This window comes from Ceratotherium simum, chromosome 1, assembly GCF_057802395.1.
Source record: "Ceratotherium simum simum isolate JZ-2026a chromosome 1, ASM5780239v1, whole genome shotgun sequence".
NCBI lineage: Eukaryota > Metazoa > Chordata > Mammalia > Perissodactyla > Rhinocerotidae > Ceratotherium > Ceratotherium simum.
The window spans coordinates 1,160,364-1,185,403 of record NC_141900.1 but is presented as its reverse complement, the minus strand read 5'-3'; the positions used below and the strand labels follow the sequence as shown (position 1 = coordinate 1,185,403).

At 63.4% G+C, this 25,040-nt stretch overlaps 2 protein-coding genes across 2 annotated transcripts in view; one reads left to right on the top strand and one right to left on the bottom strand.

Moving 5' to 3' along the window:
• OGDH (oxoglutarate dehydrogenase) overlaps positions 1-14,394 on the bottom strand; it is a 394,430-nt gene extending 380,036 nt beyond the window's left edge. The window contains exon 1 of the mRNA XM_087427987.1: positions 14,387-14,394. The gene's annotated coding sequence lies outside the window, so the exon portion shown is untranslated. The remainder of the gene's footprint in view (positions 1-14,386) is intronic.
• CAMK2B (calcium/calmodulin dependent protein kinase II beta) overlaps positions 1-23,827 on the top strand; it is a 94,556-nt gene extending 70,729 nt beyond the window's left edge. The window contains exons 7-24 of the mRNA XM_087428857.1: positions 613-715; positions 807-890; positions 1,615-1,709; positions 1,865-1,987; positions 2,420-2,503; positions 3,337-3,379; positions 4,346-4,420; positions 9,415-9,452; positions 9,607-9,678; positions 11,117-11,161; positions 12,781-12,829; positions 14,310-14,423; positions 14,785-14,858; positions 16,025-16,208; positions 20,863-20,938; positions 21,119-21,213; positions 21,494-21,728; positions 21,940-23,827. Coding sequence (XP_087284983.1) covers positions 613-715; positions 807-890; positions 1,615-1,709; positions 1,865-1,987; positions 2,420-2,503; positions 3,337-3,379; positions 4,346-4,420; positions 9,415-9,452; positions 9,607-9,678; positions 11,117-11,161; positions 12,781-12,829; positions 14,310-14,423; positions 14,785-14,858; positions 16,025-16,208; positions 20,863-20,938; positions 21,119-21,213; positions 21,494-21,726 — 1,587 coding nt within the window. The 3' untranslated portion in view covers positions 21,727-21,728; positions 21,940-23,827. The remainder of the gene's footprint in view (positions 1-612; positions 716-806; positions 891-1,614; positions 1,710-1,864; positions 1,988-2,419; positions 2,504-3,336; positions 3,380-4,345; positions 4,421-9,414; positions 9,453-9,606; positions 9,679-11,116; positions 11,162-12,780; positions 12,830-14,309; positions 14,424-14,784; positions 14,859-16,024; positions 16,209-20,862; positions 20,939-21,118; positions 21,214-21,493; positions 21,729-21,939) is intronic.
• The last annotated feature ends 1,213 nt before the right edge of the window (positions 23,828-25,040 follow it).

Below are 25,040 nucleotides of genomic sequence, written 5' to 3'. Positions count from 1 at the left end.
GGGACCTTTCTCACCTGTGGGTGCTGGATGGGGACATGGTCAGAGCAGGCCCCTTGGACCCAGCTGGTGGGGCTTGGTAGATGGATGTCCTGCACTGCCCGGGCTGTGGGGGCCCTTGGTCGTTCCTCCTTGCCCTTTGGGGGTCATCATTCAGCAGGAAGTGTCTGAGCCCCCCAGCAGTCAGCCCCCCCACCATGTCTCTGAGCAGCCCAATATGGGGTGAGGAGGAAAGCCCCTCTGCCCACGGGGGTCCGGCCCCCTGCATGGCCTGCCACAGCTTGTAGGGTGTGCTCAATTTTGGTCCCAGCACCCCCAAGTTCACTGTTGGTGGATGTGAGGGATCTGGGCTCACACTCTGAGAGCCAGCTTCCCACTTCAAGGCCTGGGTTCCTGTCCTTGCCCCCGGGAGTGGGGACAGGCTTTGGGGTGCAGGCCCAGGGGCCCGGGACTCTAGGATGCCCCAAAGCTGCGGGGGCCCAGAGGGTGGCAGCGTGCTGGGGGCACAGCCATGTGGGAGGGGGTCAGACCTGTGCGCTTCTGTTTTGTCCCTTCCCTCCTGTGACACCCCCGGATGTAAATCACTCGTCCTTGGGCCGATTGCCTTCCCTGCAGCCCGAGAATCTGCTCCTGGCCAGCAAGTGCAAAGGGGCCGCAGTGAAGCTGGCGGACTTTGGCCTGGCTATCGAGGTGCAGGGGGACCAGCAGGCCTGGTTTGGTGAGTGCCCGGCTGGCAGGAGGGTGGAGGGCTGTCAGTTGTTCCCCGCTGCCCCCCTGGCCCCTCATACCTCCTCTTCCTCTCTCACTAGGGTTCGCTGGCACACCAGGCTACCTATCCCCAGAGGTCCTGCGCAAGGAGGCATATGGCAAGCCAGTGGACATCTGGGCATGCGGTGAGGCTGGTGTGCAGGGCAGGGGGTCGCCGACGGGGAGCGGTGGAGTGAGCCACCCCTGGGCTGCCCCTGCCCTAGCCAGGAGCCCCCTCCCAACCCAGACTAGAGTTGCTAACCTGACCCTGGCTGTTGCTGAGAGCCCCACCACCCCAGTGCCCGCCCTGCACTCAGCAGAGTGGTCTGGGCCAGAAGGAGCAGCAGTTGCACAGGTGGAGGGGTGGGAGCCGTGCACACCACCTTGGCAGGGGGCTCCCGCAGTGGAGGGGGCCGGCCTTGGGCCTCCCCTGTGAAGTAGGGTGACGGTGTGGCAGAGATGAGGGAGTTGTTTATGCTGTTCTGCCAACGTGAGGGTCTCCAAATAGTGAAACATTGACTCTCACTATAGGGGGGACACTTGAGGACTCCAGTGCCCTCATGGGGCTTGCTGGCTTCAGGAGGGGCCCCCGTCTTAGTCAAGGCTAAGGAACTGGCTGAGGGGTCCACAGCTATTAAATGCCAGAGTGGGGCATCTGATCCCCTGGGGTCACACACGACATCGTGTGGCAGTGTCCACCCACTGGCATGTGGCTATGTTTGTGCACTCCATGGGGTGCAGGGACCAGCTGGGGCTGGGCTGCAGGGGCTGTGGGGTGGTGGGGCACAGGGAGTGGGGGTCTGGGTGCAGGCAGGGGGCTGTGGGGGCTGCAGGGTGGGGGTGGCACCATGAGCCTTGTGCCCTCCCCAGGGGTGATCCTGTACATCCTGCTTGTGGGCTACCCGCCCTTCTGGGATGAGGACCAGCACAAGCTGTACCAGCAGATCAAGGCTGGCGCCTACGACGTGAGTAAGGGACCCCTCCTGACCCTGAGGCAGGGAATGGGTGACACCACCTGCATCTCAGAGTCTGGTAGAGTCTGGATGAGACCCCTTGGGAAGTCTGGCTCCTGCCTGGGGAGGGGGCTTCAGGCTCCCCTGTATGTTGTTTCTTTTTCTAGTTCCCATCCCCCGAGTGGGACACAGTCACTCCTGAAGCCAAAAACCTCATCAACCAGATGTTGACCATCAACCCTGCCAAGCGCATCACAGCGCATGAGGCGCTGAAGCACCCGTGGGTCTGTGTAAGTCGCCTTGGCCTTGGACGCCCCCCCGGCGGATTGACCCTGGGATCCTGTCCTCACACCTGATGAGTCCCCTGGTTTCCTGGGTTCTGCATGGCCTGTGGCTTGGGACACACCCGTGGGTCTGCGAGGTCTCAGTCCCTGGGAAGACAGGAGCTCCATGGGTAGAGAAGACCCAGTGCTGTGTGTGAGGGGATAGGTGGGCAGGGGGCCTGGGCAGGGGGGTATGGGCGGGGATAGGAGGCTGGGGGGACAGGCAGACCGGTGGCCTCACCCTGCAGTGGGTGGCTGGTGGCTCTTGGCACGAGGGCCCCAAGAGCCTGAGCCCTGCTGCCTGAGCCTCCCCTTGATCACTCTCTTTGGAGCCCCCTCGGGGTCAAAGTTGATGCCCCTCGGGCTCCTCACAGCATGTGACAGCCCCTCTCCCCACAGCAACGCTCTACTGTGGCCTCCATGATGCACAGGCAGGAGACTGTGGAGTGCCTGAAGAAGTTCAATGCCCGGAGGAAGCTCAAGGTGAGACACCGACTCCAGTGCCCAGCCCGTGTGCCCCATGGTGCACGGAGCTGCCTGTCCCCTCGAGGGCCCCTCCCTGGGAGCAGCTGGAGGGGTCCAGCAAGTCTGGGGGGCCAGAGGCTGCCGGGGAACCAAGCACCATCCCAGACCAGACTTAGCTCCCCTCGGCAACGACACCAAAGGGGCCCCAGACGTGGGCCTGGTCTCCACGTGCAGAACCAGCACCTCCTCAGCCACCCTTGCGCAAGGCTCCATTCCTGGGGTGCCCTCTGGTGGGTCCTGCTCTCTTTAGTGTGAGCGAATTGGGAAGCTTCTGACCCGGGCAGGTTTGGTGAGGACAGCAGCCTTAGTGTGAGGGACGGAGGCAAGGGGAGGCGGGCCCTGGACAGGGAGGGAGACCTCACAGAAGCTGTCTGGCGCCAGGCCCTTCCTCCCTAAAGGCTGCTCTGAGCTGAGGGTGAGTGCCCAGGCCTGGCCCAGGGCCCCTTGCTGGTCTCCCCAAAGAGTGTCTGTGGTGCAGGCCCCCCTCAGCGCTCTGGGCCGAGAGCACATGTGGACATGCTGCTCAGGGAGAGGAGGAGCCGTGGGGAGAGGCAGACCTCCAGAGGAGCTGCGGTGACTGGTGTGATTGGTTGGCAGTTTAGGGCCCAGGATGTGTTACTGTTTTAATTCTCGAAGTAGTTGGTTTGTCTCGGTGCAGCTGGCGAGTTTGCAGAATTCTCACCTCTGAGTAAAGCTGTGACCTGAGCCCTGCCAGGCGCCCACAAGCTGAGGTCTCAGCTGGTCTCCTGGCCGGCAGACGGTCCTGGCCTCAGCTGTGTGTCTCTCCCCAGGGTGCCATCCTCACCACCATGTTGGCCACGCGAAATTTCTCAGGTGAGAACAGCCTTCTCCAGGAAGAGCAGGCCTGCGGCAGGAAAACTCCCAAATAACCTGCTGCTGGTGCCTGCCCTTTCTCTCCCCCTTGGCCCCTCTCCTGCCCTCCGAGATCCTGGGCCACAGAGAAGGCCTGGGCTCCCCAGCCGGGTCCCCCTCCGAGGACGACACCCAGGGTCCGCCCCCACCAGCTCTGGGAGGCCACCCGGCACCAGCCCCTGTCCCTGCGTGTTGGATCTCTGTGTCCTCGCCTGGCAACCCAGTGTCTGTGCTGCCTGCCCAGGCCCTGCTCCGTGTGTCTGTGCAGGTGTGGTTGGCACCTCTGTGGCCCCGTTGTCCTGACTCCTCTGACCCCCCGGTTTGTGTGGGAGGACCCAGGACCTCTCTGCTGAGCTCCGGACATGGTGGCGGCCGCCTGCCCCGTCACTGAGGATGGGCAGGGCTGGGGGCGTGCGGCCGCTCCGGGGGGGTCTGTCAGCAACCCTGAGGCCAAGGGCCCTGGCAGGCCTACCGGGGACAGTGTGCCCCGAGTGGGGCCGGCCGCCCACTTGCTGTCCTGTGGCTTGTCTGTTGCCCGCCACACTGGATGTGGGAGCATCTGTGGTCCGTCTTCTTGTTCGTTTGCATCCGGCACCCCCATCCTGTTACTCTTGCTGTGATACTGTGCTGCCGGGACGGGGGGGCATGCTGTCACACCAATGCTAATAGGACCTGTCCTGTCCGCATGCCCGGCTGGGCACTGAGAAGCCCCGCTGGGGTATTCTAAGGAGAAAGGAGGCAAATGCTTTCAATTGTCAATCGGTCTCCATCTTGTTTTCACTCTTCTGTGAAAGGGGTTCTGGAACCATCCGTCACCTAAACCTTGACTCTAATCTTCTTCTGCTTCCTTTGTCTCTTCTCTTCCCTTACCTCGCCCACCCCGCGTCTGTGTCCGCCCCTCCCTCGTCTCTAACCCGGTGCTAACAGTGGGCAGACAGACCACCGCTCCGGCCACAGTGTCCGCCACGGCCTCCGGCACCACCATGGGGCTGGTGGAACAAGGTAGCTGTCCTTGACCAAGGTCCCGCCTGTCGGCATGCGGCTCCCCTCGCTGCACGCGGCCGCCGGCTGGGCCTCGAGAGCTGCCCCAGAGGCCCCGGGAGCCCCTGCTCCCGCTGGGGACACGCCCTGCAGAGCCCACCCCAGGGGCAGGGAGGCAGCCCCCACTGTCCTAGCGGCCTCAAGCCCGACCTGTTAAAGGAGGGGCCGGGTAGGTGACCCCTATCTGTACCTCATCCTCATGTATTTGACTGAATCCCTCCGTCCTGGCCCCTGAGTCGGGTCAGGAGACCCCTCTGGTCAGAGTCCTTTGCTCTCTGAGGCTCTCTCCCCACTTGTCCATCATGACCCCCGTTCAGAATGACCTTGACCACCCCATGGGAAGCCTCGGACCTGCTGCTGGGGGTCCAGATCCTGAATGGGGGGTCCTGGGGAGAAGGGCGTGGAAGCAGAGACACTGCACTGAGAAAGCCTGCTCACCACCCCCATGCACCCCTGGCCTGGCCTGCACCCGCCCCAGGAACCCCACACTGTGCTCCCCGATGCTCGCACGGAGCTGGTGGTCTGTGCTGAGTCCCACACATGCATGTCTACCCTGCGAGCCCCAGGATGGGGGCCTTAGCCACCCTGAGAATGACTTAAGGCCTCCTCTTAGTTCTTTTACAAGGCACCCCTCACCTCGTGCCAAACCCGTGAGTGCAGAGGCTGGTTCTGCCAACCTCCTCCTCTGGATCATGAGGGACAGACCTCCCAGGAGGCCCAGGCCAGCTCCCACACAGCTGACTCTGACCTTGATCAGGCTCCATGAGAGCTAGCAGACCCCAAGACCCCCTAGCAGGCTCATGGGCACAGCTCGAGCCAAGAGTGGTGCAGCTTTAGGGCGGGCAGAGCCAGCCGCAGCTGAGGGCTGACGCTGGTGCTCCCCAGAGCTGTGGGGCTTCGGTGAAGCCCTGCATCTCCTGCCCGTCCCTCGAGCGTCAGCTGGGGACAGGGCGCAGCTGAGCTCCTCCCAAGCCCAGACCCTATCTTTCCTGCACGTCCTCCCCGCTCCTGCCCCAAGACCAACAGGGTGCGCAGCCCTACCTGCCTGACCAGAGAGCCCGGATGTTCCTGGCCCCCTCCTCCTGGGGTGTCAGGACAGGGCTGTCCTCAGCAAGGAGGGTCTGTGCCCATCCTGTGAGTCCATTGGACATGTGCAGCAGGCAGACCCCACGCGTCATCCTGAATCAGCTTCATGTTCCAGGCCTTTCTGGAGCACCTGAGGTGGGGGGGCGGGGGCAGAGTCAGGGACTGGTGAGACTAGGGGCTCCTGGCGAACCCTGCTGCTCAGGGATGGCGAGTGAGGCAGGCGTCTCTGAGCCGCTCTCTGCCCGGGGCTCCTGCCTGCAGCGCCCGCCTGCCTGCAAGTGGGTGTGGGGCGACGGTGCATGAGGCCACCTGCATGTGCGGCTCCGCCCTGGGGGCCAAGCGCCACTCTGTCCTGGGGGGTGGTCAGTGCATGTGGGCAGAGCCCAGCATGGCTGACCCGGGTGACCAGCTAGGGGATGAGGCAAAGGCTGGGCCCTATGGGCTGAGGGTCCTCCTGCTAGGTGAGCCCACCTCAGCCGGCTGTGCCAGACTCGACAGACATGGCAGGTGGGGGCTTCGGTTCCGAGGCCATAGCTTCTCCGTGGATGACGGCCTCTGGGGTAGCGCCCCTCGGCTAGCAGAAGACCAAGTGTCTTTGTAGAGGTGTTGCACTTCATCAAAGCGCCCAATCAGGTCTCACTTTGCCTTCACAGAGAGGAGTCCGGGGCAAGCTGTGGGGTGGCAGCGATGGCCTGACCCTGATGATCTCTGGTGGAGTAGGGTGGGGCAGAGGGTCTCTGCTTGTCTCCCGGGGGTCTGGGGCCCCTGTGCCTACTCGGTCCACCTTGGCTCTGTATTAACGCGTTTGACTTAAGAAAACCCAGAGGAGGCTCCCCAGTGTAGACAGGAGTCAGCAGGATTCTGGATTTAGTCCAGGACAGAGACGGGAATTTCCAGGAATCGCAGTAGCCAGGAGCTGCGCCCAGGAATGGCCTGACCGTGCGTCCGTGCTGTGCCCAGATGTGTGCAGGTGTTGGTTAAAGGAGGAGTGTTTGGGAATTGATTAAAAGGACAGGTGTCTGCAGCAGGGCTTCCTGGAGCTTGGGCCACGGTGGTGGCCGCCTGAGTCCCCAGAGGGGCTTTTGTCAGGGAGCAGAACTGTTCCCACTTCAAGGAGCATGGTCTGGATTGCGGTTTTGATAGATTCAAGGACTGAAGGGACCGTCTTAAGGCCCAGGACTGTCCAGGTCTCCGTCCGCCTCCGCCCAGGGCCTGACCCCGGGGAAGACCCGGCCGACTCCGTCTCCGCTGAGGGTGCCAGGCAGCCCCCGCGCCAACCTCTCAGACCAGCACCAGCAGTTCTACCTCAGAGCCATCTGGGGGCGCTGCTGGCCAAGGCTGCATGGCTCTGGGGGGTGACTCTCCCCAAACCACCAGTCCTAAATTGGGGCGTCGGGGTCAGTTTGCTTCCCTGCTCAGCTCCCATGACGAGTGCCTTCAAGATGGGCTGGGTGCCTCTTTCCTCCAGACCCCTGGGAGGAGCCCCTCTCCTAGCTGTGGCCAGCCAGCTGGCCAGCCAACACGGACAGGGTCCCTGGAGACCTCAGCATGACTCCCACTGCGGGGGAGGTGGGGCTCTCCTGTGTGCTGGAGGTGGGGCCAGGAGCAGAGAGGTGAGATCAGTGGGGAGGTGAGGGGCCCTGCTGGTTAGGGACAAGGCTGTAGGCTGGCCTGTCCCTTCATGATGAGTTACAGGGAGGCAGGCTGTAGCCGCCACCAGGGGAGGTTTCCATGGTCCCTGCAGTGGGAAGTGGGACGTGGTCCTGAGAAAGTGGCATTTCTGGTCCTGGGATACCCTTGGGGCAGGACTGCCACTGCGTCAGGGCATGGTCCTGAGTGCGGCCTCACTAGGTGGGGCCACGCCCTTGGGAGGATGAAATGCAGAGCGGGCAGGCCCAGGGGCTGAGGGAAGGGGTGGCATGAAGATCCCACTCACTGGGATCCTGTAACGCTTCTCATGGGGTGAGGCCCACTGGGCGAGAGGGACGGGCCAGGAGTCAGGCTTCTGGTTGAACTCTGCCCCGTGGAACCTGGGAGGGACACTTTGGAGAGAACTGACAGGTCTGTAGGGGAGGAAGGCTGGGAACTGAAACTGAGCCCAGTGTGGTGGCGCTCGGACAGCGCCGCAGGGCCCTATGCCGAGTGTAAACACCTGTGTCCCCACGCAGAACCCAGAGGGCAACAGTGGAAGGTGGTCAGCAGGCAGCCACTCGGGACCCGGCCTGGTTCCTGCACTGGGGACCCTGACCAGTGGTTCTCAAACTGAAGCAGAGTCAGGATCCCCTGGAGAGCTTGTTGAACAGATGCCGAGGCCTCCCCCAAGTTTCTGCCTCATGAGGTCTGGGGCGGCCTGGGCCATGTTGCTGGTGGGGTGCCCCACTTTGAGAACCACTGTCTTTCTGGGTCTAAGTGTGCTGTCTGTCCCATGTGCGGGCCCCGCGTCAGCGGCTGCCAGGGATGTTCCTGGCGGGAAAGGGTCCCAGCCTGGTCCCTCTGAGTGGGCAGACCCCACTTCAGGGCTGGCCAGCGGTAGCCTTTGGAGCTGGTAGTGGGGGCTGTACCCCCTTCCTTCCTGGCCTTGGGCCTGGGGCACGGGACCCCACCCCTCTGGCGTCTGACCCCTAGCTGCTTCTCTAACCCGCACCGGCCCCCCGGGGCACTGCTTGGCTCGAGGGCACGGGCGGGGCGGCAAGGCAGGACAAGCTGTGAGTCCTGGGCAGCAGACTCGCACTCTGCCTGAACACACACAAATCTTGTTTTCTTTCTCTCTTCCTTCCTCACTCTCTCTCCTCCTCTCCTCACCTTTCCTTTTCTGTAAGGTAAGCTGACTTCTTTTTTCTTTCTGTAGTTCTTGTAGTTAAATCTAACTGCTGTGGAGGGCAGAGATGCCGGGTGTGGAGGGTTGGTGGCAGGTCAGGGCCTCCGACTGGAAAGCAGACAGGTTGGCAGTCAAGGGGGAGGCAGAGCCAGGCCTGCCCTGACCCCATCTGGGGATTGTTTGGGGTGAGACAGGTGTCTGCTGGGCCTGGGTAGAGGAGTGATAGGAGGCTGGGATGCAGGTGGCCCTTTGGACTCGTCCCCACATGTGTCATTCTGCTGACTGTACTCAGAGCCCAGGGTCCTCGGGGACTTGTGGACAGGGAGGCCCGTGTCAGCCCCAGCCAGCACTGCTGGAGTAAGGCCAAGAAGTGGCTCCAAGGCCAGGGCTGCCTGGCGGTTCAGGAGGGAGAGAAAGGCTGCCCCTTGGGTGCTCTGAGCCCAAGGCCTGGCCATAGGGGCAGAGCTGTGAGTTCTGTTGGCCAAGGGAGGGGGCCAGGAGGCCGAGAGCAGGCAGGCACCTGGGATTGGGAGAGCCCCTCCCTAGTTGAGTGGGCAGCTGTGGCCCTGCCACCCCTGCCCGAGAACATGGAGAATTGCGGAGGGATGCCCACTGCCTAACCTGGTGCCCCGTCTATCCTGTGTTCCCGTGGCTGGTGGGGCAGCGCCCTGCCTTCCTCTTAGCAGAGCCTGCATGCTGCCTGGAAGCCAAGGGTCCCAGGTGGGAGGAGAAATCTTAGTGTCCTCCAGGGTCGTGGAGGATGGCTGGGGGAAGGGCATGTCCTGGGGACAAGGGTAGCCCTGGCCAAGCCTCCCCCACAGGCCTCTCCCAGGACGGCCTGGCTCAAAACTGAGCACAGATCAGCTTTGTCCTCTGCTGGGCAGGCAAGCCACCCCTACCTCAGGACCTTGGGCTGCCCACTGGCTCTCTCTTGGGCTAGAGGTCACAGCCCCAGAGCCTTTCAGGCCCTGAGCTGCCTCCTGCCGAGGGATTGGGTTGCAGTGGGTGCAGGCCCCTCACTCATGATGCCTGTTTCCTCCCAATGCAGCAGCCAAGAGTCTACTCAACAAAAAGGCAGATGGAGTCAAGGTGAGGCTGGGCCCTGGGGCCTGGGGGGCTGGAGCCTGCAGCTTTGCCCCACCCCCAGGCTTCCGCTGGCCCCTCTGCACTACGCTGGGCAGGCCCAGGGAGGGGTGTGGTCCTCCCATTCTCCCCCTAATGGCTCCCCTTCTTCTCTCCACAGCCCCAGACGAATAGCACCAAAAACAGTGCAGCGGCCACCAGCCCCAAGGGGACGCTTCCTCCGGCCGCCCTGGTACTGAACCCCTCAGCCCCCTGCTTCCCGACCCTCCTGCACCCTGGCTGTGTGGTGGCCGCCTGTCTGGAGGCCTGGGGTCGAGGTGGGGTCCAGCCCCAAGCCTGTCTCTGACAGGTGACACTTGGCCCCTCCAGTCCCCCTGCCCTTCAGGTGTGGAGGGAGGGCCACTCCCTGTTCAGGCAGGTGCGGGGCTGTGCGGGGGAGCCCCTCTGGTGCAGAGGACAGGCCCTGCCGCTCCCCCACCCTATGCTGACTTGTGGGCCAGCAGTGAGAGGCCTTCAGGGGGCCCGTGAAGCCGAGCCCCAGGACTCAGGTGCTACCCTCGGCTCCTCCACCCTCAACAGGCAGACGCAGAGCCCGGGCAAGGCCCGCTGTGCAGGGGGCTCAGCCCGGGGTGGGGAGGCCCTCTTGGGCACTGCAGGGCCGCGCCATCTGGGAGGTGGGGGCTTTGGTTTCTCCCCAGAGTCTGGTCTTCGCTTCTGAGCTCACCTAGTGGTCTGGAGGGAGACAGAGACTCCCTAGCAGGTTTCCTGGTGACTGCCCAGCAGCAGCCAGAGGGGTTTGCTATTAGAGTCTGTGCCCTGCAGGCCCCGAGGCAGGTGCGGGGAGACGTACCTCCAGGGCTGTGCTGGCCTTTGGTGCCCACAGCGAGGGGCTCAGGGGCTCCCACTGGGGCGGGTTGGGCAGACACGAGTTCAGAGAGAGCAGCTGGCTCTGGCCCTTGCTTGAGGGGTCCTGTCCAGGGAGGCCCCACAGCTGCTGGTGCAGGGTTGTGGCTGGGGGGCGCTGGTCCTCCTGCCCGGGGCACTGTGTGCCCACGGTGGCCCGTGTAGAGCAGGCCGTCCCAAGAGGTTGCGGTTTGCTGGTCCACAGGTTCTGAGTTTGCTGGAGGCACGTTTGGCGTCCCCACGGGCCCCAGGCCCCACTTCTGGGACCTAGCCCCAGGCTGTGCATGGGACGGCTGGGCTTACCAGATGGCCATCCAGCACGTGGGGGCGGCCTTGGCCCAGGAGGGGGGCTCCCACACGACAGCCTGCAGCCAGCCCTGTCTCGGACCCCATCCATCCCATGTGCCACGCCCACCCCCATGACATCTTCAAACCTGTGCCCCACCTGTGCCAGGGCAGAGGGTCCGGGCAGCCAAGGGTGGGGAGGGCACGAGGCAGGGCGCCCAGGGTGCTGCTTTCACGGCCGCCCTCGGCCCAGGCTCTCCATCACCCGCTGTTGCAGGTGCCCACCGCCTGGGCAGATCTGCTTGTTCCAGCCGTGTGGTCCCTATCCAGGTCGCTCTCCAGGCGCTGACCTCCCTGCTGGTCATCTGCTCCCTGCATCCCGCTCTGCTCCCAGCCGCCTCCCTCTCCCTGGCTCCTGCTGTGGGGCCTCCACTCTGCTCTTCTCACTTCCCTCTTTCCTCCTCTACTTCCTTCTTCTGTAGGAGCCTCAAACCACCGTCATTCATAACCCAGTGGACGGGATCAAGGTACTGCGCTCTCCTTGTCTCCGGCCTGGGAGCTTCTGCTCAGGCAGAAGGCAGACCCCCGGCTTGGGGAGGGTCTGGGACGTTGACCCTGGGGAAGCCCGTGCTGGGGGGGCAGGTGTGCAGTGACCCCTCCCACAGGTCCATGGGCTGCTCCCTCGGGGAAAGGCCCCAGGTGCGGCCCTTGGAAGCACGGTTGTACCAAGTCCACCGTAGACACGGGAGCTGGGGCTCCCTGAAGTCCAGAGTGGGGTCCGCTTCTCAGGACCCTCCTGGCTGCGCTCCACTCTCTCCATCCTGTCCTGGCGGTGGCCAGGCACAGCATAGCCAGGAGCAGCTGAGTGCAGGGCCCACTTCAGAGAGTCCCAGGGGAGAAGGGCTGGCATGGGCTGCCCAGCACGCCCCCGAGTGTGGGCGGGGAGGAGGGGAGCAGCACAGACCCCGTGACCTAACCCATTGCTCACCTCTGCCGGCCACCTGGCCCCCAGTGCTTCTTGCTCCCCCCGCTGCTCCTCTCTGCTCTGGCATCAGCTCCCATCACATTGGCATCTTTACTCTGGGGCCAGGGAAGGGGCTGGCTCTCTGGGGGGTGGGAGGGAGGGGCAGGGGGGCGAGCTGTGTTTCTAGGACCAACATTGCCCCACCCACTCCCAGGCCTGCAGCCAGACTCCCACTGGGCCTGGGCCTCAAAGGGCCCCCACACATCCTAACCATGGGCTGGGACCAGGGGGACCGCCAGCCAATGCCTGTCGGTCCACCCAGACTCAAGGTGCAAGGAAGGGCCTGGACGTCCTCCTCACCTTGTGGCCAGGGATGGGTGTTCCTTAGACCCTGTGTCTGGGGTGAGGGTCCTGTTTTTCCTGTGAGGGGCCTCTAGACAATCTTCTGGGGCTCTGGTGTGAGCCCTGATCCTATGACATGCAGAAGCCCCCATCTCTGGCCCAGGGCCCAGAGCAGTGTGTCCAATTGGGACTGGAGGGGGTCCATCAGGGACCCTGTTAAGATGTGCCTTCTGAGGAGCAAGCAGTTCTCCTGAGGACTCTGTGACAGGTGGATGGCACCTGGCTTTTTATCTGCAAGGCAGTGAGCCATGTGTGGGGCCAGAGGTGCTGCTACCTCCTCTTTGTCCTCTCAGGCCATCTGAGAGGTGAGGCCGGGCCTGGCTGGATGGTCCAGGCCTGGGAGGGCAGGTGGCCCCCTTCTAGGGAAGGAGGTGTGGGTGCAGCTGCACTATGCCTGGGCCTGGCCGAGGTTCTGAGGACCTACTGGAAACTTCCTGCTCTGTCTGCCAAAATGCACAGGCTGTGGGTGCCTTCCGCTTCACCTGGAGTCTTGGAATTTCAAAAAGCCTGCTTTCCTCTCTTGTTAAAGAGAGATGTCTGAGCAACAGTCTTTACCCTGGCAGGTCTAGTTGCAAGAAGGCGAAGCCCAGGCCCTCAGCCTCTGGGGACACGAGTGGCTGAGCCCTGGGGATGGGTGACCCCTGGGGGCCAGCTTGAAGTTCCAGTGCTGCCTGCAGGTTTCTAGGGCCCTGCAGCCTCGGAGGGCTGCCTCCAGCCCCATGGGAGCAGTCTGGGGGCAGAGGCCACGTCCTGATCCGCTGCCTCCCTGTGTCTCCCCAGGAGTCATCCGACAGCACCCACACCACCATAGAAGATGAGGACACAAAAGGTACCATCTGCTCCCCACCTGCAGTGGACGGCAGGTGGGCTGTCAGCGGGCGGGGTTCCTTGTCCAGGAGCTGGGACAGGAAGAGGCTGGGGGTCTGCGACGTGGGTGTGTCCTCTGGGGCTGACCCTGCTCAGCAGCTGCAGGCACACCAAAGCCGGGTGCCAGGCCCGCACAGCGAACAGTCTTGGACACAGCGTCCAAGCAGAGTCTGGCCGCCCGGGCGCCCTGACCAGTGAGGAAGCCACCGCCCTGCATTGGGACCATTTTCCACGTGGTCCCCCGCTCACTTTGGGGCCGGGTTCCCAGTTCGCATGGAGGAAAGAGTTCGTGGTTGAATTTGCTCAGTTTCTTCTCTTAAAGTTCCTTAAACTTGTGACTCTGGCTGGCTGGTAGTTGTTAAGTGGAACGGCAGCAAGGGGGTTGTTTCCTGGGCTCTGGGCATTTCCGTGTGCTCGTTGTGGGAGTGTGGGTTACAGAGAATTGCGTGCGCTCCACACTCAGGGCTCCCACGCTGAGCTGGCCAGTGGGCTTCCCTGTGCCCCCGAGGCCCCAGGCACCCCCTTTCCACTCTCGGCTTTCTCTGCCCCCCTAGGAGGGGGTCTGGCGCCCCACTCCATCCAGCCCAGGCCACCCGCCACCGCATGGGGCCGCCTGACCTCTTGGCCACACATTCTCGGGATAAGCCCCAAGCACCCTCAGGGCTGCCCCGGGCCAGGTAGCCAGCCACTTTGTCAGTTTGGGGGATGCAACAACTCTGTTCTGTGTGTCCCCCATACCCCGGAGCAGAGGTGAGCACAGGGCTTTGGCCCCTGGACACAGGGAGAGCGGACGTTCGCGTGGTTTCCCCAGACTGAAATAGGCCCCGAGCCATCAGCCTGGAGGCCGCCCAGGCCTGCCTAATGCCCTGTCCTCGAGGAACCTCGAGGTTCTGCCCCTGCTGTGGCCGTGTGGGGGGCCTGAGATGGCCGGAGCCTGCAGGACAGTGGGGGAGAAGACTGGCCTGGCTAGCCTCGTCCCGACACTGACCCCCAAGCCACCCCTTCTCTGGCTGGGAGAGGGTGGGAAGGCGCCGAGTGGACTTGCGGGTAGGCAACCCACACACTGAAGGGCGGGGGCCCCTGGGCCTCTTGCCTCAGCTGTACCATTCATCAGACGCAGAGAAGTCCCGGCGGGCACAGGCGTGGCCTCTGCTGGCCCCGGCTGGCACCACCTGCAGCCCTCCCATCCCAGTGGCCGGCCCAGGAAGGCCCCATGTCCAGCCCTGAACGGGGTCCTGTGTTTGCTTCACACACCTGTGATCCACAGCCCTGGGCACGCACGGGGGTGATGCTGCCCCCAGGAGCCTCTGGATCCCACCCCACGGTCTTGGGTGGCCGCAAGCTGAGGTTCTCCAGCCGAACCCCCCTCATCCTTGCCCTGTCCCCTTCTCTCCTGTGCGCCCTTGCCTGCCTCCTGTTCACATCTTGTCTGTCCACCCCAGTCCCCAGGGTCCCTGACATCCTGAGCTCCGTGAGGAGGGGCTCAGGGACCCCAGAAGCCGAGGGTCCCCTGCCCTGCCTGTCTCCAGCTCCCATTAGCCCCCTGCCCACCCCGTGTAAGTAGCTGGGCCCCTGCTGCTGTGGGGGTCTCCTTGAAGGGCCTGTAGCCTCTCTCTGAGGGGACACTCGAGAGCCAAGGGCCAGCCCCCCAAAGCCCCCCCATTGAGGCTCTCTGACTGCCTCTGTCCCTGGAGCTCCTCTGTGGGTCTTCTCCACTGGCCTGTGGGGCCTGCCTGGCCCACCTTCCTGTGAGCTGCAGGCAGACTCAGGCCTCACTCGTCTCATGTCTGGGGGTTTTTTGCTGCTGAGGGTGCAGGTTGGGGCCGGGGGTCGGGGGCGGGGAGGAGGGCAGCGCTTCCTCTTCTCCCGCCTCTGCCGGTGTCGCCTCCTCATACGTCTGCCTCCTGTCCGCCCCAGCCCCCAGGATCTCTGACATCCTGAGCTCTGTGAGGAGGGGCTTGGGGACCCCGGAAGCCGAGGGCCCCCTGCCCGTCCCATGTAAGTAGTGCCACCAAGCCTGCTGCCTCTGCTGCTGAGTGGCTCGCTGCACCCTGCCATGCACGGCCTCAGCTGCCCCAGGCTGGGCTGCCCGGGGCCTGACTAACTGTCCAGGCTGGGCGTCTAGGCACATGCGCTAACTCTGCAGGGCAGCTCTCGGCTTTTCCTTGGCTCCCTGGGGGCCTAGCTCCCCCCATGGCTCACTCCCCACCTCCTGCCCGCACTGCTGTCCAGCCCTGGGCCTTTCCCCCAGAGGGTCTCCCAGGCCCAGGGCAACCGGCAGGATCCCTCTGAGGCCGCCCACCCGTGCTGCCTGCCTCCCTCAGGCTGTCTGCCGTGACCTTTCCAGTCACACTGGCCTCACGGTGCCCCACAGCCTGAGCACCCAGCCGGGGCCCCAGGGAGCCCATGAACAGGAGCCATGACAGGAATGCCTCCTGACCACGGGCCTGTGGGCTTAAAGGGAGAAGAAAGGGCCTGGCCTTCCTGCCGGACCGGCTTCTCCACGGTGGGGCCAGGATCGTTCCTCTGGGCGCTCCTTCACTCACTCATTCCTTCATGCACCTGCCAAGCTGACACGGTGCAGTCACATGCTGGGTATCATCCTCTGTCTTCAAGTGGGCCAGGCTGCCTCTCCTTGGAGGGCACCCTCTGCCCACAGCAGCTTTCCATCCTCCCACCTGGACGGACAGGTGCAGATGCACCTCCTCCTGGAGCCTCCCCCTCGTCCCCCACATACTCCTGTGTTCCCCACTTCCCCCCACAACCCCCTCTGTCGCCCGTGTCCCCCTCCTTCCCCTCATGACCCCCTCTGTCCCCCCACATCCGCCCATGACCCCCTCTGTCTCCCATGTCTCCCCACTTCCCCATGACTCCCTCTGTTTCCCCACATTCCCCGTGATCCCCTCTGTCCCCCATATCCCCCACAACCCTCTCTGTCTCCCTTGTCCCCCTACTTCCCCATGACCCCCTGTCCCCCATATCTGCCCATGATCCCCTCTGTCCCCATGTTCCCCACTTCCCCCACAACCCTCTCTGTCCCCGTGTCCCCCACAACTCCATCTCCTGTGTCCCCCCACAACCCTCCCTGTTCCCCTCTGTCCTCCCACGTCTTCCCATGTCCCCTCACTCTCTCTGGCTTGGCTCATTAGCCCACAAGTTTTCTCTCCTGCATGCCTCCCCCCCGCCACCGCCTGGCTCATGTTCATGTCTCGTCTGTTCCGCCCCAGCCCCCAGGATCTCTGACATCCTGAACACAGTGAGGAGGGGCTCGGGGACCCCAGAAGCCGAGGGCCCCCAGCCCTGCCTGTCTCCAGCTCTCCCAGGCCCCCCACCCACCCCGAGTAAGTAGCACCTTGAGTGGCCCTGCTGGGTGCTCCTGGGGGTTCACAGGAGTGTTGTGACCCCTGGCTGCAGTGCGCTGCCTCTTTGCTCTGGAAAGGGGCCAGCTGTGGGACCAGAAAGGAGGGCGCAGGGAATTCCACGTGAAGGTGCGGTTTGGCCTCAGAAAATGGAGTTCGTGGCTAAAGACATGCGTGTGTGGAGGCCTGTTGTAGGGAAGGAGGCTCTCCCGCGCTCTGCAGGTTCTTCTACAGTGAGGACGAGGCGCCTGGAAGCTGAGAGAACTGGACCCTGCGGGACAGTGGACACTGTCGGGAGTGGCTGGGGTCGTGTCTGGGGTCATGCCCTGGCTGGGGTTGAGGGTGGAGAGGCAGTGCTCTTGGATGCTGATGTTAGGGCTGGAGGGCGAGGAGGAGAAGCACGGTCTCCGCGGGGCGCTGGCAGGGCACTGGCGGGGCGGGCGGGGTGGGGGGCGGGGAGGTAGGCACTGGGCCCGGCAGGGAGGAGCTGGCGCTCTAGCCCATCTGCCGACTGCCTGCCAGTATCGCTTACAGGGATGGATGACACCCCAGGGCTGCAGCCACCCCCACCTCTGGGGAGACACCGGGCTGGGGGTGGCGTCGACGGTCTCAGAGGAGAGGCTTCAGGGCCAGGGGCCGGGCATGGCCGGGGAGTGGCTGGGTGAGTGCTGGGGTCAGGGAGGGTGGTCAGGGAGGGTGCTGACCCCCACCCACCCCTGACAGGCCAGGCCTGGGGGCCAGGAGGGGACGGAAGCCGTGGGAGCCGTCGGGGGAGGGCGGGGGACTGTGGCCTGCTGGCTAAAGGCACCCTGAATCCTTCCCCTGGCCAGGGGACATGGGGCAGCCTCTAGGAGAGCAGTGACCCATCAGGAGTGCTCTGTGCTTGGTCTCAGGGATGAGGGACCAGGGGCAAGGGTGAGCGTGGGGCTGCTGGGCCCCCCAGGCCTGGCTGAGGGCATTGGAGGCAAGTTGGCGGTGAGAGACTAGAGTCTTACTGGTGATGGAGATGGGGGGACGCTGTGGTGGGCACAGAGGGGAGCCTGTGGGGACGGTCAGAACCCCCTCCTTGTGCAGCGTCTTGTCACAGCCCCTGGTTTCACAGATGAGGCAGCTGAGGCGTGGAGACGTGGAGGGGAGCGCCCAAGGGGCACAGCAGCCTGGGTGGGAGGCTCTGAGGACAGGGCCTGTCGTGAGCACTGAGCTTGGGGGGCTGTGACACAGGTCTATCCCTTTAGGGGTCTGTGCCGAGGTTTGGTAGGGGAGGTGGAGGCCACAGAAGGGGCCATGAGCAGGATCGAATGGAGGGGGACATGGGGGCCTGAAGCCGGCAGGTGTGGCTGGGCCTGTGGGGATAGGGGCACCTGGGGGTGGCAGAGAGCAGACTCAGAGCATTGCAGGGACCGAGAGCAGGGGGTAGCCCCCACCAGGCTGCCTCAGGGAGCGGGGTCCCTGCTCCTGGGTGTGCTCCTGAGTCTCCAGCGTCCCAGCTCTTTGAGTGTTGGGGGGTCTGCAGGTGAAGGAACGGAGTGGGGTCAGCCCGAAGAAGGGACTTCTGAGGGGCCGTCCAGGGTTGATATCTGACTCCTAACTGGTCTGAGTGGGTGACTGCCAGAGCTGGGGTGCCCCCCACCAACTCTGGGACCAGGGTCCATCTCTCCCAGCAGTGAGGCCCCGACTGCAGGGGGCCATCCCTGGGGTGGGTCGTGGGTCTCCTCCTGTCTCGGGAATGCACCCGCCAGCTGTCTTAGTGTGTAAATGGGGTCGGTCCCACTGGCCCAGGCCATGTTCTCCATAATCAGGGATTATGCACAATCCAGGCTGATCCTCTGCAGCTGTCTGTTTGGGGTGGTTGGGGGCTCCCATCACCCCTGCAGCAACTGAGGGATAGGGCTTGGGGCCAGCCTGGGGCACTTCCCCTGGACCCTTTGCCAGTGGATGGGTCTCCAAGCTGTTAACTCGCCCCGAGAGAGCCGGAGGGAGCGTGGGGGCTCCAGTTCACCTCTGGGACCCCTCCTAAGCCCACGCCCCTCAGCTCTGTCCTCCTGGTGGGGGGCAGCTTGTCCTCAGCTTACAGACTTCACCAGCCGGGGAGCCCCTCGCTTGTGTGCCACCTGGGGAGGCAGGATGGCAGTGCAGGGCCGGGTCTGGGCAGCAGCCGCTCTGCAGGTCAGGAGCGTCTGGCCGGCTCCTCGGCCGTGACGGGGCCTGTGTGGCCTCAGCTTCCCTGTCTGCAGAGCGGGCACAGAGGCTTCGCCCAGACTTCGGGCTTTGAGATTTGTGCTATGACTACACATCTCTGCTGTTTACTTGATGCTTTTTCTTTACACTGAGGCCCATTTAAAATTTCAGTTCGTTTAAAAGCACTCAATATTACTTCATTAAGTGAAAGATTGGGCTCGGGTGTTGGGGTGTATGGAGACTTCTCCTTGACGAGAGTGGCAGGGACGTGGCCGGGGGGGCAGGCACCCACCCTCCACAAGCCCAGGGGGGCCCCGGGGCAGAGGCATCTCTTGGGGGGAAGCTGGGCTGCAGTGAGAGGAGAGTGAAGCCTGAAGCTTGAGGCCACTTCCACGAAGGTGATAAGTGAACCGGAGAGGGGGGTGGCTGAGGCCCCAGAGGAGAGAGGGGCGCTTGTAACCAGGAGATGTCCAGGCAGAGCGCGCTGAGTGGGCGGGCTGCCGGGGAAGCCACTGAGGGGAGGCGCATTGTGACTGGGCGGGTGCAGGAGGTGGGAGCCGAAGGGTCAGATGCTACTCCGGGGCCCAGAGGGTGAGGACGAGAAAGGCACTACGTGTGTCCAGCCAGAGCTCGTGCCACCCGACGCTGTGCAGGTGGACATGGGGCCTGGGTTTCTGCAGAGACAGCCCTGAGCCCAAAGCCTGATGCGGTCCAGACACAAAGTTGAGTGAGAAACAGAAACAAGATGGTAGCAGAAGTGCAGCCGGGTCAGAGGGGGTCTTCTCAAGATAGGGAAACCCCCTCCTGCTTTCAGGTCAGTCCGGACACACACACACGCGCACACACACACAACACGCACATGTGTGACGTGCCCACACTCCCACGACACAAGCCCAAGTGCCCTAATGTGCACACACATGCACACACCATCTCTTCAGGTGTCGTGGCGCTCCGTCTGCCGTCACTGTCTGGAACCCGTGCAGCACAGCCCAGGCTCCTAGCACCTGCACGGGCACGCCTGGGCCCACATGCAGCACACAGCCTCTTCTGCTGTGGACTCAGTCCACCCCAGGGGGAGGGAGCACCCAGGCAGCTGCAGGAGCTGGTGGAGGGTGAGTGGGCAGCCCCACTGCGGGCGTGGGCACAAGCTTCAGAAGGCTAAGCGCGCCCCTGTTAGAGGCAGCAATGCAAGCTCTGGGAATGTAGCCCGCGGGTCAGCACAGAGGTGCATGGACGCACAGCTGGTGTAGCTGTGACCGGGCGGGAACCTGTGGGGACAGCTCCGGGATCCTGCTTTCAGTGCACTTCTTGGGTCTGAGTTTTGCCACAGGCACATTATTGCTTTAAGAAATCACCATGATGTGTGTGTGTGTGCCTGTGTGCACATGCGTGTGTGTGTTGTATGTGCACTTGGGTGTGTATATATCTGCATGGAAGTGGTTAAGCACCTAACTCAGGGCAGTACTTCTGTGGTGCGAGTGAGTGAGAACAGGTTGAGGGGAACATATGCATCTGCAGCTATATCTGTGAGGTTTTATTTCTGTAAAAAACATCTACAGCAAAGATGAAAATCATACCGATTTCGACGAGCAGGTTGTGGGCTGTATTATTCTCTCTGCTTCTTCCATATGTTTAAAATATTTTGCATGAAAATAAATCATAAAGAGACAAACGGGGCCCCCAGGCGAGCACCCTGGGGCTGGCCTGTCTAGGAGCAGACGCTAAGGGGGCAGGAGCCCAGAGGAGGCCGGGGTGGAGGGTGCAGGTTGGGCAGTGATGCTGGAGAGCGGGCACGTGGGCCCAGAACTGCAAACAGGTGGAGACTGGAGGAGGTGGGAGGCCAGCCGGCTGCAGGCTTCCAGGGAGAGAAGGGGTGAGGCTCAGGACTCTATTCCGCTCTGCCTGGCCCTCCGCAGCCCTGCTCCGGGGCCCGCGTGTGGAGGCCTCGCCTGCAGCCCCCATCCCCTCCCTGCTTCAAGAGCAGCCCTTAGTAGACACCCCTAGAGAGTTGTTGGATGCGATCGAAGGATACGTGAGCAGAGCCTGGTGGGCAGAAGCCAGGAAGGCTAGTCACAGTGTCGCGGCTGCGGAGGGCCTGGGTACATGGCCTGGGGACTGGGGCGGGGCGGGGCGCAAGTGGGTTGTGGTAGGCTTTGCTTCCTCTTTCTGCGTTTTCCAGACACAGTTTGTGCTGTGGATGGAGTATTTCTATCATTTAGAGATGTTTTACTTAAGACAGATAACATAGAAGCTTGTTGGACTTGCAACTGTGAAGCTGTTGGTGGCCTTGGAGGGAGCAGTCTGAGCTGGACAGTTTGGGCAGGGGGGCCAGGGCCTCAGGGTCCCTCCTGGAGAGGAGAGGCAGGCAGGTTGGGGGTCCGGGGTGCTCTACCCCAGGCCCCTTACCAGGGCTGCTGAGAGTGGTCCGCAGGTCACTGGGCACTGTGTCTCCCTGCAGCGCGGAAGCAGGAGATCATCAAGATCACGGAGCAGCTCATCGAGGCTGTCAACAACGGCGACTTTGAGGCCTACGCGTGAGTCGGGGCCCGTGGGCTGGGTCCTTGGGCAGCCACGGGTGGGCTGTGGGGGCCACCCCTTGGCTATGCTGCCGGCTTCCCCACAGGGAGATGGGTGGATGGAAGGGGACAGACACGGTGGGGGCCCACTCCAGGCGGGTTCAGAGGGACCCCTCCTCACCTGGGTCTGCCCCCCAGGAAAATCTGCGACCCAGGCCTGACCTCATTTGAGCCTGAAGCTCTGGGCAACCTGGTGGAAGGGATGGACTTCCACAGATTCTACTTTGAGAACTGTGAGTGAGGGAGCTGGGGCGGGGATGAGGGCGGCACTCCTCAGAGAGCCCACGGGCCCCTCGGTCAGGGACCCAGGGAAGCCCTGTCTCACCCATGTGCAGGGTTGGTCAGCCCTCCTCCACCTCCTGTGGCAGAGCCCCCCAGGCCACACCAGCCGTGGAACCAGCCTGCTGGAGGGGGTACTGGGCCCACTTGAGGGGCTGGGCCTGTGGAGGGGGCCAGGCTGGCTGGGGTGGGGCGTGGGAGCCGCTGCAATGCCGAGCGCCCGCCTGCCCTCAGTGCTCGCCAAGAACAGCAAGCCGATCCACACGACCATCCTGAACCCGCACGTGCACGTCATTGGCGAGGACGCTGCGTGCATCGCCTACATCCGCCTCACGCAGTACATCGATGGGCAGGGCCGGCCCCGCACCAGCCAGTCCGAGGAGACCCGCGTGTGGCACCGCCGTGACGGCAAGTGGCAGAACGTGCACTTCCACTGTTCGGGCGCGCCCGTGGCCCCGCTGCAGTGAAGGTGAGCAGCCGCGGGAGGGGCCTGGTGGCCTGGGCGGCTGCCACCCCTGGAGCAGCGGGGAGCGGTTGCTGGGTGGAAAGGAAGGCCTCGTGTGGTGGGAGCACAGCACGGGGTCGGGCCCCAGGCCCCTCTCCCGGCTGCCCTGGGGCCTACTTTGCAGATGACAAACCTGGGGTAGCTGACCCCCGCCCTCGCGCCCACCCCATTTCAGAGCTGCCGCTGGTTTCGCGGGACAGACTCGGTGTTTGGAGCCCAGCCGCCCTCCGGGCGCACGGCCTGCCTGTCGCATGTTTGTGTCTGCCTCGTTCCTCCCCTGGTGCCTGTGTCTGCAGAAAACCAAGAGCAGATGTAATACTTTTTAAAAACAAGACGACAACGACAACCAAACACAAAAATTGATGTTGGATGGAACAGAAAAAAACAGTGGAAAAAGGTGTAAAAAGCACTAGTGTTTGTGGGGCTTCGAACCAACCGGCTGCTCCCCACCCAAGCTCTGCGTGTCTGCCTGCTCCTGGCCCCGGGACAGGCCAGGGCAGTGAACTTGTCCACAGCGGCCTGTCGCCCATGGAACAGCCTTTGTTAGGTGACGCTGCCCCCAAGGTGTCTGCACCCTCCCTGCCTTGCGTGCGTGGCTCGCTGTCAGCAGTGTCGGGTGTCGTCAGGGGGCTGAGGGGCTGCAGGGGGCCTGAGTGGCTGTCGTCTCTCCTGCTTCCCTTCCTTTCCTCCAAGAGGGCAGAGGTGTGGGCTCCCTCGGTGCCCAGTGTCCTGGCGCCCCCAGCACGGAGGAGCAGTGCAGAGGACGACGAGGGAGCCATCTGAGAAGCCTCCACAGGCCCAGGGCTGCAGCTCTGGTCCTTCTGGGGTCAGCCAGGCACAGAGGGGACACATCTTCGTTTCACACCTCACACCTGGCAAGAGACGTGCTGAGGGGACACCATTGGCTGCAGCCTGTGGGGAGGGGACCCCTGGGTTGGCCTCCCTCCTGTTCAGGGTGCCTCTCCCTTTCTGCCTGCCCTCCCCCCACCTGTGAGGCCACAGAGGGGCGTGGGCCTCAAGTCCCCAGGGCTCTGGGCTTGGTCATGACACAGGAAGGAGAGAGGAGTCAGAAGGTGGATGAGTGGCTCCCCGGCTCCCGGCTGAGGTGGGGGTCCAGGCAGGTATTTGCTTTCGGAGTCTGGGCCTGGAGCAGAAGGGAAAGAGGGCTGCACTGGACTCGAGGAGGCTACAGTGTATGACGGGGACCCTGAGATGTGGAGACAGCAGGCTAGGTTCACCTTGGGGTCCCCCTGCATGCTGGTGGTGGGCACTGTGGCTATGCTCGGGGACGGGCTGCGTGGTCAGATGGCCGCAGAGAGAGCCGAGGGCCGTCGGCCAGGGTGGGGATGGGTCTGGCCCGGCCTGCTGGGTTATGGTTGGGGGTGGCCAGGGGCCGTGACCCCGGAAGTGCAGGGACTCTCTCCCAACACCTGCCCCCCTTCAATTCACATTGTTTTCAACAAGGATTTTCTTTATCTTCCCACACAAATCAAGCCAAGGGAGGGCACGGAGTGGGAGGCAGGACACAGGATGCTGATCTCCAAGGGGACTCTCCATCGACAGACACTCACCTGCCTGTCCACAGCTGTGCTCAGGACAGCTGTCCCCACCCATGGACACAGGGTAAACATCTGCCGGGCTCCCTGGGCCTCAGGCAGTGGCAGGGCTCACCATAGACAGCGTGTGGCCCGGCCAGCCTCCCCTCCTGGGGCCTCCTCCCTTTCTCTCCCCCTCCTGGTATCTCCACAAAGCTGCCTGTCTGGGATAATTTGGGGATTTTTTTCTGCGGGATAGTTCTTCTGCATGACCCCCTCACGAGCAAGCCACACCTGCTCTTCTAGCTAGATGTCCGCGTGTGGCGGCAGCAGCCCGCCCTGCAGGGTCAGCTGCCCGCGGTGCTGGCCGGCCTTTCCTTTTCTCTCTTTTTGCTGAGTTTCATTGTCTTTTCTTTCTGAGCCTTGTAAGTGTACAAAAATTATTTTGTTCTGTCTCGGGAAACTGCGAATAAAAGAAAACCAGGACAAACTGCTTCAGGTCCAGCTGATGCTTTATGCCAGGTCCCTGCTGACCCCAGAGGCTGGCCCTCCTCTACTACGTGGGCCACGAGCTGGCCTGGGCTGCAGAAGGCCCAGACCAGATCTTCCTGAGCTCGGCTGGGGTGGACAGCGTGCCCAGGTTGGGCCGCTCTGTGCGGTCACAGGCCACAGCTCCACCAGCCACCCCCACCCCCACCTCTGGTCCCCCCAGCTCCTCTGTTGGCCCTGGATGCTGGAACCAAAACCAGCCCCTGAGCCCCAACGCCCTTAGCTCTCCAGTCACCCCAGTGGCCTTTAAAGAGGAGGCCGGGTGGGCAGTTTTTGGTGGGAAGAGCCCCAGGACTGAGCCCTGACTGTCCTGTTGACTCTCTCCTTCCACCCGTCCATTCCACCTGCGCGTTGCGCTCACCGTGTGGCCACAGATTCTTGGGGCGTGTGGTGCCCATGGCCACCTGGGCCTGATCCATGGGCCCACACACTAGGTTGTGCAGACAGACAGCACACAGCCCACCACGGACGGCAACATGTCAGGCACAGCAGAGCAGTGGCTGCTGGGATGCAAAAAGATGACATGGCAGGCGATGACAACAGGGGCCCGGAAAGGCTCCCCGAGGAGGCTCAAACAGCAGCCCAGAGCCTCTAGATCTGGGAAACAGAGGGACACCAGGTACAAAGATCGCCTGGACTGAGGGGAGGGAGGGCTCAAGGCCCAGGGTCGGCACAGCCAGGTGCTCCCCACCAGGCCATCCCTCTGCAGCTCGGCCCCAGCACGGGAGCAAACCTTTTACCCTGTGATTTCCCCTGCCTGGGCCTTTTCTGTCCTCAGGCTCTGCCCCACCCACCGTGCCCCTGGCCTGTCCTTCAGGAGGGAGGCATCACCCAGCTGCCCACTGTACCCCTATACCATGGAGCCACAAAGCCTGCCAGGGCCTCCCTTGGGAACAGGCCCCCCCCCCCCCGCCCCCCCGCCTGTGCTGGCTGTTAGCGACGACCACATTGCTGCATGACCACACATCTGCGTGGCCACGTGGCCACCTGACTGCATGGCCCCCCTGACCACATGGCCATCTGATCTGCCTGATCACCTGACCACATGGCTGTATGGCTGCCTGGCTCTAAGACCACCTGACCGCATGGCTGCAGACACTCAGGCCTAAACAGGTGAGGGCTGCTGGGGCCTACCCTGTGCTCTGCTGGCCCTTTCATAGGTCTCTTGGCCCTTCTCCCTCCCAGACAGGGC